Source organism: Struthio camelus, chromosome 2 (assembly GCF_040807025.1).
Source record: "Struthio camelus isolate bStrCam1 chromosome 2, bStrCam1.hap1, whole genome shotgun sequence".
Classification (NCBI taxonomy): Eukaryota; Metazoa; Chordata; class Aves; order Struthioniformes; family Struthionidae; genus Struthio; species Struthio camelus.
In genome coordinates, this window is record NC_090943.1 from 49147870 (window position 1) to 49163050 (window position 15181).

At 40.1% G+C, this 15181-nt stretch overlaps 1 protein-coding gene across 1 annotated transcript in view; it reads left to right on the top strand.

Moving 5' to 3' along the window:
- COL6A6 (collagen type VI alpha 6 chain) overlaps window positions 1-15181 on the top strand; it is a 62848-nt gene that overhangs the window by 33675 nt on the left and 13992 nt on the right. Inside the window, exons 25-34 of the mRNA XM_068933440.1 lie at window positions 217-279; window positions 1474-1536; window positions 3370-3432; window positions 4411-4461; window positions 6336-6371; window positions 8895-8957; window positions 10675-10737; window positions 11498-11533; window positions 11637-11673; window positions 12288-12299. Of these exons, the coding sequence (XP_068789541.1) occupies window positions 217-279; window positions 1474-1536; window positions 3370-3432; window positions 4411-4461; window positions 6336-6371; window positions 8895-8957; window positions 10675-10737; window positions 11498-11533; window positions 11637-11673; window positions 12288-12299 (487 nt within the window). The remainder of the gene's footprint in view (window positions 1-216; window positions 280-1473; window positions 1537-3369; window positions 3433-4410; window positions 4462-6335; window positions 6372-8894; window positions 8958-10674; window positions 10738-11497; window positions 11534-11636; window positions 11674-12287; window positions 12300-15181) is intronic.

Consider the following 15181-nt stretch of genomic DNA (forward strand, 5'->3'; position numbering starts at 1 on the left):
TATTCTCAGGTTGAGGTTCTGGCCACGTACACAAATGTCTCTGTAAAATGGCAAAAGCATCAAGATCTCAGGGTAGTGAATTCTAACAAGTTATTTGTTTTAGAGCACTTCCTAAATTGGAAATGCTGTAGATGATCAGGGTAGTATTTCACAAAAAGACGCACTAATGGTTTGTGTGTGCTAACTGGTCTTTCTTTTGAATAATGTGTTTTTTAGGGACAAAAAGGAATGCGAGGTCAGAAAGGACAGAAAGGAAGACCAGGATATAAAGGTCCTCCAGTAAGTAACATACTGAAAACATGGCATGTTGCTGAATTGTAAGGCTCAGGGTGTGTAACAAATCAGGGAGCTCAGTTTTAGCGTTTTTCATTAGAATTTATTCTGAAGTTTCTAATCAGTACGTGATATTCATTAGAAAAAGAGAGAACTGACTTCTTGTCCTTGCATTTTTTGAAAAAATGAAAAATGAACGTGCTTCTTAAGAAACACACTAGTTTTTATCTTTTAGATCTGTTACATATAAAGGTCTGTGTTCAGTAACAGAAGGATCCAGTCCAAGCTTCTGGAAACTGTCTGCGAAGGGCTGGGTGGGTGCATCTGTCTCTGCTCTGGTTTACTACCTGAAACCCACATCTGTTGCTTTTCTTGTGTTTGCATGAGAATAGTGCAAACTGCTCTTTGGCTACAAGTACAGGGCCAAGGTGCCAACCTGGCTTGCTCAAGCAAAGTTACCATATTTTTTGCTAATCAAAGTAGCAATGGACTCTCTGTAGTTAACATTTCTGTTGTCTCAGGGGGAAGGAACTGTAGGGTATGCTGTTTTGCAACCAGGAAGCTGAGTTTTATTTCATTGGCTGACTAATCCCTACCAAATGTCTGGAGGAAAGTGTTTAGCTGGTACCGGATAAAATTGATTATTCTCAGTCTTGCTGCCAGATGTTTCACAGAGGAGGTGCTAAAGGCTATGGCAAAGTTTGGTTAAGCAGATTCTTGTTAAATCAAAATGTCTAGATTAGATTAAATTCTTGGAAAAATAGTGTTGACAACATTGTTTTCTAACCCCTTTTCAGGCAATATTTTATAAATATCCTTAGTTTCAATTTACAAGTAATAGAATAGCACCTACAGTTTTCTTCCGTTTAGTTCCCATCCTTCTCACTCATTCTGTTCTGCTGCGACCTGCAGATGAAACTCAGAATTAAACAGGAAGCTTGAAGTGGAGGTAGAAGCTGATCATATGGAATTATTGTTAACTGAAAGATCAGCCTTTTTCTGAAACCCTGTTGGCTCGTATCCTTTGTGGGACTGCCGGGGGCAGGGGGGTGTGTGTGGTTAGGTAGTGGTTGTATAATCTACAGAGTTTGTGTCATCAGTCAATTTTTGTAAAAGTGGAAGTCCAGCCTGGGAAAGAATCCGTTTTCTCTGTTTTCTTTTGTTTATATCGTAACTTTTGTCTCCTTTTGCTTATTTCAGAGTGAACCGGGAGCTGTGGGTCCTGCAGGGAGTCCTGGGATTCCTGGGGAAACAGGAAATAAAGTAAGGTCCCCTTAGTTAAACAACTGGATTAATTTTGTTTGTTTGTTTGTTTCTCCCCCCACCCCTTAATGTTGTAGATTTTAAAAACTGCTTACCTATTCTGTCCTTGATAAATCCTCCTTTGGAACTTGATCATAACTCTTCCCAGGCAAAGATCCAGGGGATGGCTGCAGGACCAATCTCTTGATCTTAGTAGCAATTACGTGTTGAAGTTTAAGCAAGCTTTAACATGTTTCTAATGAAGCATTTGGATTGCAGCTTGTATGGTACTTAAATTCCTTTGGGAAAAAACAAGCAAGCACAACCATCACAGCATGCATGTCAGTAATGGCTCTGGTCACAGCTGCACAGAGCTCTTCATGAAGGTGAGCTTTTTAGATCTAGACTTTCTCTTAGGTGAAAAGCCTGAGAACAGTTAGTGCTTTCATGTTCCCTTTTGTATTTGGCATTGCTCTAGAAGAACATCAAGTATTTTGTTTTACTTCATTTTTATTCTCTTGCAACATCTAGATAAGGAGTTTGCTAAAAGTGTGAATGATTTGCAGTATAGTGCATCAGAAGGCTCATAACACATCCTCTGAAAATGTGTACTCGCTCTTCCTGTCAGCGTGTGGAGTAGGAGGTCCAGGGAAGCAGACTTGCAAATTGACTTTGTCTCATCTATTCTCTGCTTAAACCTGTAGATGTAACTTTTACGCTCTGGATAGTGTGTTGATTCTGTAAAATTATAAGTGACTGCTGGGAGCCTTGGAAGGTTGGTAACATTTGCATGTTGAGCTGCATTGTGTGATAGTTCTTCCATTAGGACCTCATAATTCATGTTTACTTGATTTACTCTTCCTGAAAGAAATTTTAAGCTCTGTGCCAGGTTACAATAGTTATTAACAGGTAGGAGTATATGGGGGGGGGAGGGGGAACTTTCACATACCAAACATCAGAAGAATTGATTCCAATGAAAGTATTCTAACAGAATTTCAGTGTTCCCTTGTAACTCAGACTTTGCGGAATCATGATAATGTATAAGCTGAGATTCAAGAAGACAAAATATCTAGAAAAAATTAAGAGCAAGAGGTTTAGGACGAAAGTGTGAGATATTTGAAATGCTTGCTTTATGCATTTTAGGATGGGCAGGACATCCTAAAAGTAAACAAGTATAATTTTCAGAGGCATAGATATAACTGTCTCTTTAAGGATATACAAAAAAGTTCTGGGCCGGATCACTTGGTCTACTGTTTGCATACTTAAAGACAGGATAAATGCAAAATGAATTTTAACGTAAAAGTTGGGTTTGAGGTACTTTTTGCCTGCAGTCCTGGGGGCGGCTTATCTGATTTCATAAATAATAAGAGAACAGCCTGAAAGTCATAGTGATGTTGTACCTTCTTTCGGATTAGTCAAGTTCCTTTGCATTTGTGGGTGAGGGCGGGGGGGGTTATAATTGCTACCGACGCACAGCTGTTCCCCAGTATAAGGGAAATTCTTCCATGCCTTTTGAGAATGGATTGTGAGACTTCATGCAGACTTTCTGGGGCTGGTGATTTGGTCCCTTTAATACTCATGATTTTTAAATGTTTTATAGAGAGTTGTTCGATCTGACACTAGAAATGTTTTGCTCCTTGCTTTGGAAATCATATTCTCTTTGAATAATCTGGCTGGCTGCCTGTATTTAGAAAGTGGAAGAGAGACCTTATGTTTTATGTTCAATGTAGCATTTCAGTTTTCCCTTACAGCACTACACTTTGAAATCCACAATATGCCTTTAACCGAGCATCACAAATGAGTGTGGGAATGTTTTAGTCTTTCTTTCTTTTTTTTTTTTTTTTTTTTTTACAGGGACAACCTGGTAATCTAGGACCAAAAGGAAAAAGAGGTCAATATGGTTCACGTGGAAGGCAGGTCTGTACTTCTATTTTCCTTACACTGCTATTTTTGGGTACCCCAGATTTTAACGCAGGAAGCCTGACCTGTGGTAAAAGGCATGTAACTCAAAAAGAGTTTCAGTGTGATGATCCATGAAGATCTGATATTAAGTGTAACCGTTTCAGAGAACACAGATTTTAAGCTACTTTTTGCTGCTGTTTGTATTTGCATAAAAATTTGGAGATACTCCTAACAATTGTATTGGGAGTTATTCTGAATGAATACAGGTGTAAATTACAAGTGCACATATGACCCCAAGCCTTTGGTACATTCTATTGTAATAATATTGTTTCTAATAATAGTATTGGGAAGATGTATCATTGGAATTAGCAAATAAAGTATGGTCAGATGCTTCAGGTTTTGAGTTTGAAACCTGTTTCTGGTACTTGGGAGCTTGGTTCTAATGGTGCTGTGTGTGAAGAGAGCAGCTTGACTGATTTTTAGTAATAATATTAAAAGTTTCTTTTAGGGTTAGATTTTCTGAAGATTTGCTTTGAGGTGCAGTTAGAGAGTTAGAGTGCAGTAGCATTTTCAGTGTAGTTAATGATCTCAGGAAGTTTTTTTGTAAACTTGGGTTTTCCCCCATGTAGAACACCTTCCCTTAGGTTAGGCCGGGCTGGCTTTGAAGACAATGTCACGTATTCCCTCTTTTCATACCCTCCTGGCTTTGCAGCTTGAACCAGGACCAACATCAACCTTTGTGTTCACTTTTAAGATCCTACTTCCCAAAGGCTGCAGAGATTTTGGTTCCCGCTAGGCTGCTTCAGGAGCACTGTGTGCATATGCGTGGGGTGAAATGGAGTAGAAGCCCTCTTCCCTTATATACACTTCCTGTGCTTCATAATTTCTGCACTTCAAGGCACTTGAATTAACACCCAGTCAGTAAACTAAGGTGCAGATAGAAACAAAAGGAGTATAAATGCAAACATTTAAATAAAAATGATCTCTTTACAGGGACAAGATGGTGCTTCTGCATATGGTCTACCTGGGAGAAAAGGAATAAAGGTAAACCTGAAAGAAGAACCATAAGAAAATTGTTATGCACCCTTCTGCATGACTACTGATATTGATTTCTAATTGTCACTCATTATGACTAACTGAGGTCCTCGTTCAGTTAGCTGTTCTATTTAAATACATGTCTGAGCCCAAACACTGTGTTGCTTAAATCAGTGTGGATTGTTGTGGGTCTAAGCAGCTTAGATTATAAGGTCCCAAGGCCAAGAGCCATAATTTAGCATGTTGATGAAGCTAGTTCATACTGGTCCTAGAATGTATTTCTGATAGTGCTACAGGATCTGGGAGGCCTCAGCAGATTTTAAATGGAGCTTGATGCTTTCAGAAGCAGGATTATATGAGGTTTTGACAGAAACACCAGGCAAATCACATAGCAAGCCTCCTAGTTTTACATTTCTATAATTTATGGGAGCTGGTGGCTGCAAAAGCTGTCCTTTATTCAGAAAGCATCTAAAGGGATCATTAAGCTCCTTTGGACAAAGTGCTGAAACACAAGTAATGCTGATTCAACAAGTCATTCACAAGGTCCTGATGAGAAGCGAACTGTTTGGCCTCGGTGATTTCCTTGGGAAGAGCCAGAGACTGTGGCACTGGTTGGTGAAACTGTGTGCGAGGTATGTACAGGAATGAGAAGACAATCTAGAGACGCTCAAACCACACATTGACAGAAGCATTAACATCTTGACCCCGAAAAGTCACTTAATGGAGAGAGAGAGAGAGAGAGAGAGAGAGAGAGATTTTGGATCCAGCACTGGCCAAATGAACCATGACCCTGTCTTTTGTATTAAAAAGAATAAGAATTGTTATCCTCTGTAAATAGTTAACAGTGAACGAAACCACCTGACTGGGCCATTTGCAATTATTTTTTCCTACAGAAGCATCCTACTGAACATGCACCTAGGCCAAAAGTGGTTAACACTGCAAATAACCCAAACCTTTGCTAGGAGTAGTGCAGAAACCGTAAGCAGGAGGGTCCGCGAGTCCTGTGCGCTGATGGTGCTTGATAGGATGCTGTCCCTTCAGTCTAAGAGTCACTCAGCATAAGAAAACTAGGGGACAACTGACACTATCAACATACTTGTAATGTTTTACACTTTGTAGTTAGCTTATAGTGTTTCTAGGATGCCTCAGTGCTTACGAAAATTCACATCTGAGGCAAGGGAACTGCATTTCCGTGTTACTGAAGCAAACGGCAGACACAGCTGAGGGCCAGTGAAGTAGCAGATCTCTAACAGGAGGGGGCACACTCTGGGATCGCAGCTGGGAGCCAAGAGGGGCATCAGCTCCAGGCTCCTGCAGGAGTCAGAACTCAGCAGAGCTGGTAGCCGGGGCTCACGCAGGAGTGAGATGTTGCTCAAATGGTATATTCCTCGTCTACAAAATGATGTCTCCTGGGCAACACTTAAGTTCTTGTTAGCATGTTTAATCTCTTGTTCAGGAAGGAAAAGTACAGTTTGTCATATCATTACAGACAAGTTGCTGGCCCCTGTCCTACATCTGATTTACTAGAAACATACTTCAAGAGTTCTGATGTGCTAAGATTGATTCCCCTCAGTTGCAGTGCACTGAAAATTTTACTCTTTTTCACAAGTTTCCGTGACTGAGGCAAGATAAAACTTTAAGTGGATTCTTATTAATAGTATTTTATATAAATATATGTATACACACACACACATATATGTGGTGTGTGTGTGTATATATATATATATATATTTATATGCATGCTTACATGTGCATATTATATACATATAATGTGTATATTCATATATATACATATAAAACAGCCTATTACTTTCAAATGCCAGTGGAAAATCAACACTGGTATGATACAGTGAATTTAATTATCTGTGCTCTCTGTGTTTTAGGGATATCAAGGATTGCCTGGGGATTCTGGACTAAAGGTATCTTTTTCTTTTCTCGATATTTCTGAGGTTTTCACATAAATTCCCTTAAATAATCTACCTTTTACTGCTTTGTGCTTTTGCCAAGGTAACTCAATTGTAGCTAATAGAAATTCACTATTATAAAGATAGCAGATTTTTTTGCTCAGTTTTTCTTTTTAAAAATGCAACTAATTTTTGTAGGTAACTTTCCATACATTGAGCACGTTTTCTTGACTTTTTGTGAAGAAAAGTAGGATTTGGTCTTGTTAAAGGAGTTTTGTTACTGGGCGCACCATAAGTGGGAAACTACTAAAGCCTTGCACCTGCAGTTCTCCCCTCTCCAGCCAGGGAGCACTAAATGAAGACGGGGCAGATGTTTTGCTAGGAGTAACAATCTGATGTTGCTTGCTAGATAAAGGAACAACTTTCACAAAGGCATAGAGGAAGAAGCCCCAAATTTCCTGCCTGAGCCCTAACTTGAGGGAAAGAGCCCAGACTGAAATGATTTTTGGGAAACCCACCTGTTAATCGTTTGCCTTTGTCCTTCCTACAGTCGGAACAGACAGTGAATTTGCTCTTTGTGCAGTCTTTTGATCAAGGTTTGTATTTACAGGTCACTTCAACCATTTAAGCAAAGATAGTATCTGCAGGCAGCTTTTTTCCCTACTTCGAAATATCCAGAAGCTGCACACACAGCTAACGGCTTTACTCACTCCAGAAGCTTCAAACGAGCTTCCTCATAGAGGGGAACCCAGCTTCTGCGTTCCCTACAGCTGAAGCACAGGGAGGTGGGAGATCTTGCTCCGCTGCACTGTATGACCACGTCAAATCAGCTTGACTCAGGCTAACCCTGTGCTGGTAGTACGTGGACACAGGACCAAAAGCCTGCAGAGAGGAAAAAGAAGGAATTCTGCTAGCAGAAATCTTGTACAAATGTTGGCCTTCCTTCACTTTCAAGCACCTAAATTCTGCAAGCTCAACAATCTGTTAACATCATGCTTATATGGAAATTGTTTTTAAAAGGGAATTAAAAAATATAAATAATTAATAATTTTATGAATAGAAATAATTTAACTGGTAATTTATAAAGTAAGATAACAAGCTATTTTCCAACTGGCTACTTCTAAATCCAGCCCAATTTGTTCTAGCAACCTTTATGTAACGAGCATGTGTTTGACATATTTGATATATGCCAGCTATTAATATCCCTATGGGTAGGTTATGAATTCTAGGTTTCTTATATTGAAATGCCAACATAAATTTAACTGGGAAAAAAATCTCTTGTCTCTCCACTTTTTTGTTGCAAAACAAAGTGGTCCGGATTTTAAAGCAAATTTTAAAGCATTTTTAAAGCATTTAAAGCATTTTAAAGCATTTTTGCTCACAAAGGACAAAAGGAAATTTTATTTCAGTTAATTTAAGTATAAAATAATCACAGCTAAACGGAACACTAAATTTCTCTCTCGTGAAAAAATGTCATATTTAATTTTTTTTTGGTCCCAGCTCAGGGTCACAAATTTAAAAATCAGTTTTTCCAAAAAAAGTCTGAGACTTTTTTGAAGCTGAATTTGACGTACAAATCAAAGGGAACTCTTGACCAGCTCTAAAAGCTATGAAAATGCTGGATGCTCAAAGAAATGAAGGAAAGTGCCATTTTATGATACTTAGAGCAGAACCTGGGGACTTGGCTCTTCTCCACAGCACAAACAGGGCAGAGCTGTGCAATCGGTGTATACTTCAGTTTTTGCTAACAAGGCCACTTAACCTCTACACCCTCTGTGGATGCAGAGCTATAGCCCCAGCCAAAGCAGAGTGATTCGGCTGAGTGTCATGGCTGGGCGAGAACGTGGAAAAGTTGCATGTCAGATCTCTGACGCAAGTCTTACTGGTCAATGGCTGCTTGTGTGCGGGACAAAGAAGGGTCAGGAGTGCCTCAGGTTCTACCACTTTGCTGACACATATATATGACCCCATAGAGGAAGAATACCTAAGCCGAGTGTTTATTCTTGTTCATATCACTGGACATTTTCAATGTCCTTGCCCAGAAATTGCTTGTTAATATTTTCTCCGATATTTTTACTTACGCAGTAATTAGGGTGTGATCCTGTTTCAGTTGAACTGATTAGCAGGTTTGTTAAATAAATCGAACTGCTATGTTCTCTTGGAAAATCAGCGTGTGCTTTGGTAAACAAGCAGAAGCAGGTGGCATAATTCTGCCACAGTAGGTATTATATTAAAGGATACACTGCAGTCAACAGCATGATTTTGGCAGACTAAAGAGAAAAGTGCTTCCACATGTGAAGTTGTAAGTTTTCTATTATCTTATGATGCTGTGTTAAAGTAACAGCTGTGTCTCATTTTCTCTTAGGTAGGTGTGGTTTTTCTCTTTTGTATGAGTCATGCCTAATTTTTTGTCTGCACAGCCTTTCATATGCATTTGTTTCAGTAGGAAAACACTGTCACGATTTCTTGAGAAGTTCACATTTTTATCAGAAGAGCCTGATTTTGTATTTTAATTAATTTTTTCCCCCAATTAACTAGGGCGAAGTTGGGGACAAAGGAATCGCAGGGGAAAATGGACCGAAAGGTTATAGCGGAAGAATGGCAAGTACCTTACCATAGATCGTTCTTTTCTGGATTGTTTTTTTTTAATAGACTCCTTTTTGATGCGCTGATTGCACACTTGTATTGATTTTAAATGTTATATTTTTGATTTTCAAAGGCTGCTAATCTTGCCCACGCCCTGTCTCTGCGCACATCGCACTAATCAGAAGCCCTAACCATTTCTCAATGTTCTGTCTACCCTTCCAGATCACTTTTCTTTTGAGCCTTTTAGATAAAAAACTACATTAGAGGGAATTTGCTGTTTTGAGAGTTGTGACGATCCCCAGTTATACCCCATTTAATTTTTTTTGTCTTAATTTCCCCGGGTTCTTGTATGTTTCTTCCTTTTTTCTCCAGCTTTCCACGGCTGCGTATTAACTGCGGATCTCCTTTGCTGTGACGGGGATCAGTGAGGGCCGGCTGCTCCCTACGGGAAGGAGAGCTGGGAGCTGAGGGTGGTAACAAGCCGGGCTGGGCAGTGCTGTCACCAAGAAGGGCCTGTCCCACTGCCTCCGAGGGAGCAGGACAGGCTGGGGGGCAGCCAGGGGCAGCCTCCAGCCGTGAGCTTCAGACACCTCTGTGGGGCTGGGGCTGGGCTGAGCAGTTGGCCCAGGGGTTGGGGTCTGGAGCAGGTCTAGTTACAGGGCCTGACATGGCCCCACGATGGCTGGGCAACTCTGTGGTGACACGGCCAGGCCGAGGCCAGGCCGAGCAGAGGGTGTGTGGATCAGAGTCAGGATCACCAGGGTCTGTGGCCAGGCAGGGGCCACGATGTGGTGGGGCTGCCTGGGAGCCTTTCCCCATGGTGCCAGCAGGAAGGGGGCAGCCCATAGCTGTGCTGGCTCTGAGCTGGCCCTGAGCCCCAGTACCAAAGCCCCCGTGGGGGATGCACTCAGGGCATCGACATGCTGTCCAATGGGCTTTCTAGTGGGTCTTGTCAGCTCTGCGGCAGGTGGAAAAACTACCACACAACAAACACCATGTGAGAAGACCTTAAAATCATCTAGTGGCATGGCCTTGGGTAGATGGGATTTTGCTTCCCAATGTCACTTGGAACTTTTCCTCCACCTATGTGTGTGTATATTTATATATCTATATCAAGGATACCCATATGTGGATCTTTGTGATTAAGAGGTCTCTTAAATATTTACCTGTAAATACTTTCCGAAACAGAAATGCTTGGTCTACAACACTCGGCTCAGAACACTAGCAAACCGATATTTCTCTCTTCTAATGCTTTTCTTTGCTTGAGGGCTTCAAAGAACTTAACAAGCATCAATGACTCTATCACAACTATTCTGTTGACAAAAGCAGGCAGGGCAAGGATTGCTGGTGTTGTTTGGCCAGAAAGGCAATAAAGGTAGAAAGGAGGTAGACATGGCATGTACTATTTTTATTTTGAGGAATGTATTTCTAAATGGGTTTTGAACTGATTGGATGAGTAATATGCTTGACAAAAATGAGCCGAAACATTAGAATAAAATTGGTAGTATGATGCTCTCCAGGTTGCTCTTCGCTTTTAAAAATGAAAATGATGTCAGACCTGACGCTCTTCTTTTCTAATTCTCATTTATGCACAAGACAATGGAACTTAAGCATTTAGCAAGTAAATGAAGAGGGAAGGATGTCACTTCATTTCCAGCAGAAAATGTAAATTTCCTATCTGCTGTCTATGTTCTTTGAGTACTATGTATGTGACATATGCCAATATTTGTAGGGGATTTCGGGACCTGCTGGACCAATAGGCAATCCCGGAGAGCATGGATTTCCAGGACGCAGGGTAAGACCTATACTCTTTATATTTGGCAAGTCCTTTAAAATACATTCTTTTATGTTCAAGCATTTCAGGGTTTGCCTTGTTTGGAGTTTTTGGTGTCATTTCTGTCAAATAAGCACAATAATGAAGAGCTCATCTTTTTTTTTTTTTTGCCTTCCTAATCTCTGCAATGCCAATGGAGTAAAATAAAGCAAAAACTTACGTTTGCCCACAAACTAAACAGATGTAACTTTGACCAGAATGACAGCACAGGTTTGCTGGGTAAAGTGCCATTATTCTGGCTACCTTATAGAAATGAATTTTCCAGTGAAAGTATTCTCCCTACTCAAAAATGGGGGAAAATTGGTTTGTCAAAAATTATCAAATGTGTAATGATATACTGTGAACAGCTTGGAGCTTCAGAAGAAGATGATAGTTGTAATTAGTTACAACAGCCATGTACAAAATTTCCTTAAAATATTAGAAATCCAGAATTGTAAAGAAAAATACTGATCTCTTCTTGCCCTGGCTGAAATAAAAGCATACACAGATAATAGGTAGTGGAAACCTTCTGTTCTACAGTAAAGGCTTTTGATAATCCCAAATCCTGGCAGACATTATACAAAAAATACAAAATGTGTAATGCAATCAGCCATTGTTTGCTGCAGCTGTCTAATTCTGTGTATTCTTTTTTCCTGTGATTGGAAAAATAGCTAAGCAATTAGGTGAGATGAAGATAACAATGTATTATTATAGCCTGGTTTTTTTTTTTTTTCTTTTTCAGGGGAGTAAAGGATTGAAGGGGCAAGCCTTATATTCTGTATGTATCCCTAGCATACTCTGTGTTACAAACGTGCACAATGCACCGTTTCATCTCATAGCGATGTGCTTATTTATGTCTTCATTTTGTTCTTGTGCTACAGCCATGTGAACTCATTGACTATGTTCGCAGACACAGCCGTAAGCATTTAATCTTGTTCTGATATTGTAAGCCTAATTGTCAGCCCTGACTTATTAATACCATGTTAGTTCTGTGTTCAGTGCTACTTTGCATGTCTGGTCTTAGCAGGCAGATGCTTGAAAAGCAATGTTAGGGCTCGGTATGCAAAAACCTTAATTTTGTTTAGAATAACTCCTTTTCTCAAAGCTACTGTAATAACACTTGTTAACCTGTAACTATGAAATAAGTTTACTAGATTTTTTTCCTGTTCTTTCTGTCCTAATGCCTTGGAAAATGACAATGCCAAATGATGGGAGTTTTATACCTCTGAATATCTCTGAATTCTGGTGGAAACCTTGTGAGAATGTTCAGTTTAGAGGAGGGCCAAGTCTTGCTTGTCCTTTGTACTCCATTCTCCAGTAAAACCCAAAAGAGTTTAAGGTGCACATGCAGTGTAAGACCCTAATGCATGCACTGAAAGTCACTGAAAGCCTTAAGGTCTTTAGAGCTGGGGGAAACTGAATTCCGTGCAAGTTCCACCAGTGGCTTCAGGGACACCAGCCTCTCATCTTCTATTTTTAAACCTATTCACATGCAAAATTTTTCAATTAAACTTCCTTTTTCTCTTTCTTAGGTTGCTGGGATGGTGAGTGCTACTTACTCCTTTGTTATTGTTAGTGGATAGATAGAATGGTGATGTTCATCAGTAAAACTGACCTAGCAGAGATCTCATAAGCTGTGAACTATGGCTTTGTAGTTTTAGGTTCCCCTCAACCAACCAAACTTACTTAAGCCATATGATTCTGAGTTGTTTGTTCACTTCACAGGGATTAAATATTATGTTGAGAGTTGGATATATGCTGTACTGTTGCTTTAGTTCACTATTTCATGTGTAGGATGAGATTTATCCCCTCTTAATTTAGCTGTCTAAAATGCAGGTGTCTGGCCACTGAATGCTCCCTCTGCAGCTAGTGCAAGCACCTCCATCTCTCTCCACTGGTGAATGAGTGAGGCTAGAATAAACACGTCAGGATTCATAGTTGTGGAAGGTGCTGTGAAACCCATTCTTAATCAAAACAATCATATGTTGTTTGGCGATGGCTAGCATAGCTTCAAAAATCACAGCTCTGTGATTAGCTATACTGACCCTAAGCAATCTAGGGCTTCACAGTTTCTATTATTAGACTGAATAGATTGTATAGATTGTATAGATTGAATACCCTAAGGTATGCACATTATAACATAGACATTTCTCCTGCTATATATGTATATATGCGTGTTCCTGCCATCTGGATAAGTTCTGGTTATTCCAATTTTGCAGATTGAGCAACATGACATAGAAATGCTAAGTCTAGGGTCTGTGAGGAACAGAGGGTTAAAGTCTCTGAAGTCTTAGCATGGATCCACTGTGTCATGCTGCACATCAACTTCCTTCCTCCTCCAAAAAGAAATGTTTCTTTACCTTCCCTTTTTTTTTTTTTTTTTTAACATTTTCAACATTGTCCTATCCCTTTACCTTGCTGCTCTGAAAGATTTCTCTTCCTAAAAACTCAGCTAGGTTGTTTTACTGCTTTGAGTTTCAAAATAAAGGCAAACCCTTTTTGTCCAAGGTCAGCTATGGTGTTTACCTGACCTGCATTGCCCCTATGATCCTAATTTCTGCCCCTGCAGAGTGGGTACAACACCAAGCAGTTGAAGATTCTTCCCCCAGTAACATGGTTCTTGACCTGTATGTCCATATTTCATAGCCGAGTGCTTGCTGGAACATATTTAGATGGCACAATATATTGCAAACCAAGTTGTGGCCTAAGTGACAATATTCTGCAGTAATATTTGTCTACTCTAATACCCAGTACTGCTCATTAATTGGCAAGAATGTATGAAGTAGTATAAAGTAAAATTTCCTCACCTTAAGGCCGTGCCCTTAAGCTAGCTTTAGAGAAGCCTCTGCTGTAAAAAGAAACTCTGATGATTCATCCCGCTGGATGAACCTCACAGCTGGCACACTTGTCACCATTTCAGACTCCTGTAAGTAGGAGGAACTGAACTGAAAAAGAGCAAAACTCAATACAGTTCCCGCCAATCTTTTACGTAACACAGATTTCTATTTGCAGTAAAGGTTCACAGGCCTTCTTAGTGCCCCATCTCATTTTGTTTCAGTATCATTTGATATTTGGAAATACCAAAATAATGTAAGTTCCTCCTTTGTAATTTTTCCCTGATAATCTATGTTGTGGTGTTTGGTTCCCATGCATATTCTGTCTATTTTGCTGCTTCGTACCTGTGAATGAGAGACATAGCCAGCGTTAGCCTTCTCTGACTCTTCTTAAGTCTAACTGTCTTGCAACTTTGCAGTCTAATTTTATTCCTTGTCTTTTCCCTTTTGTGTTCTTAACTCTTAATCCTCTTTTGTGTTCTTAACTCTACCAGTTCTTCCACTGCGTTATGCTCAGTTGCCAAGTCATTTTACCACACCTGTTAATTTAAAGCTTTCTCCTGTTTGTTTGTTCTGATCTCAATATTATTCTCCTCTGTGATTTTTTTTTTTTTTTTTTTTGCTTCCTAACTGTCCTTTTCCCTTATGGCTCGATATCCCTGAGTACTTGATGTGTTCTCTTCCCAAAATATTTCTGATGCCAGTTATGCATAGGAAATGATACTGGAATTTTCATCCATCCTGCCCTGAGCTTGGCTAGAATGTTGAGTCAGTCATCTCCTCCCCTGATGGTTGCTAGATAAAATGTTCTAGTTAATATTGTAGTTACGTTCCCTGCTGCAGTCTGCGATTTTCAAATTAAATTTTCTTCAGTGCTCCAGTAGGTTATTTTATTCAACACAGTTTCTGCTTTTGGTCATAATATTGTGGCTGGAGTAACTGTAAGCCAAAATGTATTTCATTCTAGAAGTGTCACATGCATTATCAGATCTTAATGGTATGCCTAAGAATGATGTAGTAATAATAACATGAAATCAGTAGCATCTGAGCAGCGCAACAGTACTTGAGTTCATGTTGGCCCATGCTGTGCCCAACAGGGGCTTTAAGAGGGAATACTGTGTACAGGTGATACAGGACACTAGCCTGCAAACTGCTGCAGGTGGTCACAAGCTTGCTCTGAGCGCATTAGCTTAGGTTCTGCCTCCACAGGTGCAGACGTGCCCAGCCAGGGGGCCCTGGACTGCAGCCAATTCGCATCCTGCTAGCTCCAAATGCAGATGCAGATGGAGCTAGTCAGAATTTGAACAAAACTGAAGATCATGTCCTACTCCTGGCACTGTTCTTGTCCTACTTGGGTGATGCTGGAAAAGCTATTTCCACACTCTGCGCTGCACCTTACCCCATCTGAAAAATAGGGCTAACATAATTTAGCACTATTTTTCAAATATATTTGTAAAACCTCCTCATAAGAACATGGAATGTGCATTTTTCTGTGCCTACTTTCAGTATAAATTTGGGCATATTTTTATCTGCCCCCTGGTTTCCTTTGTGCACTCATGAGGTGCAAGATGTTGTTTAGCATTATGTCATTT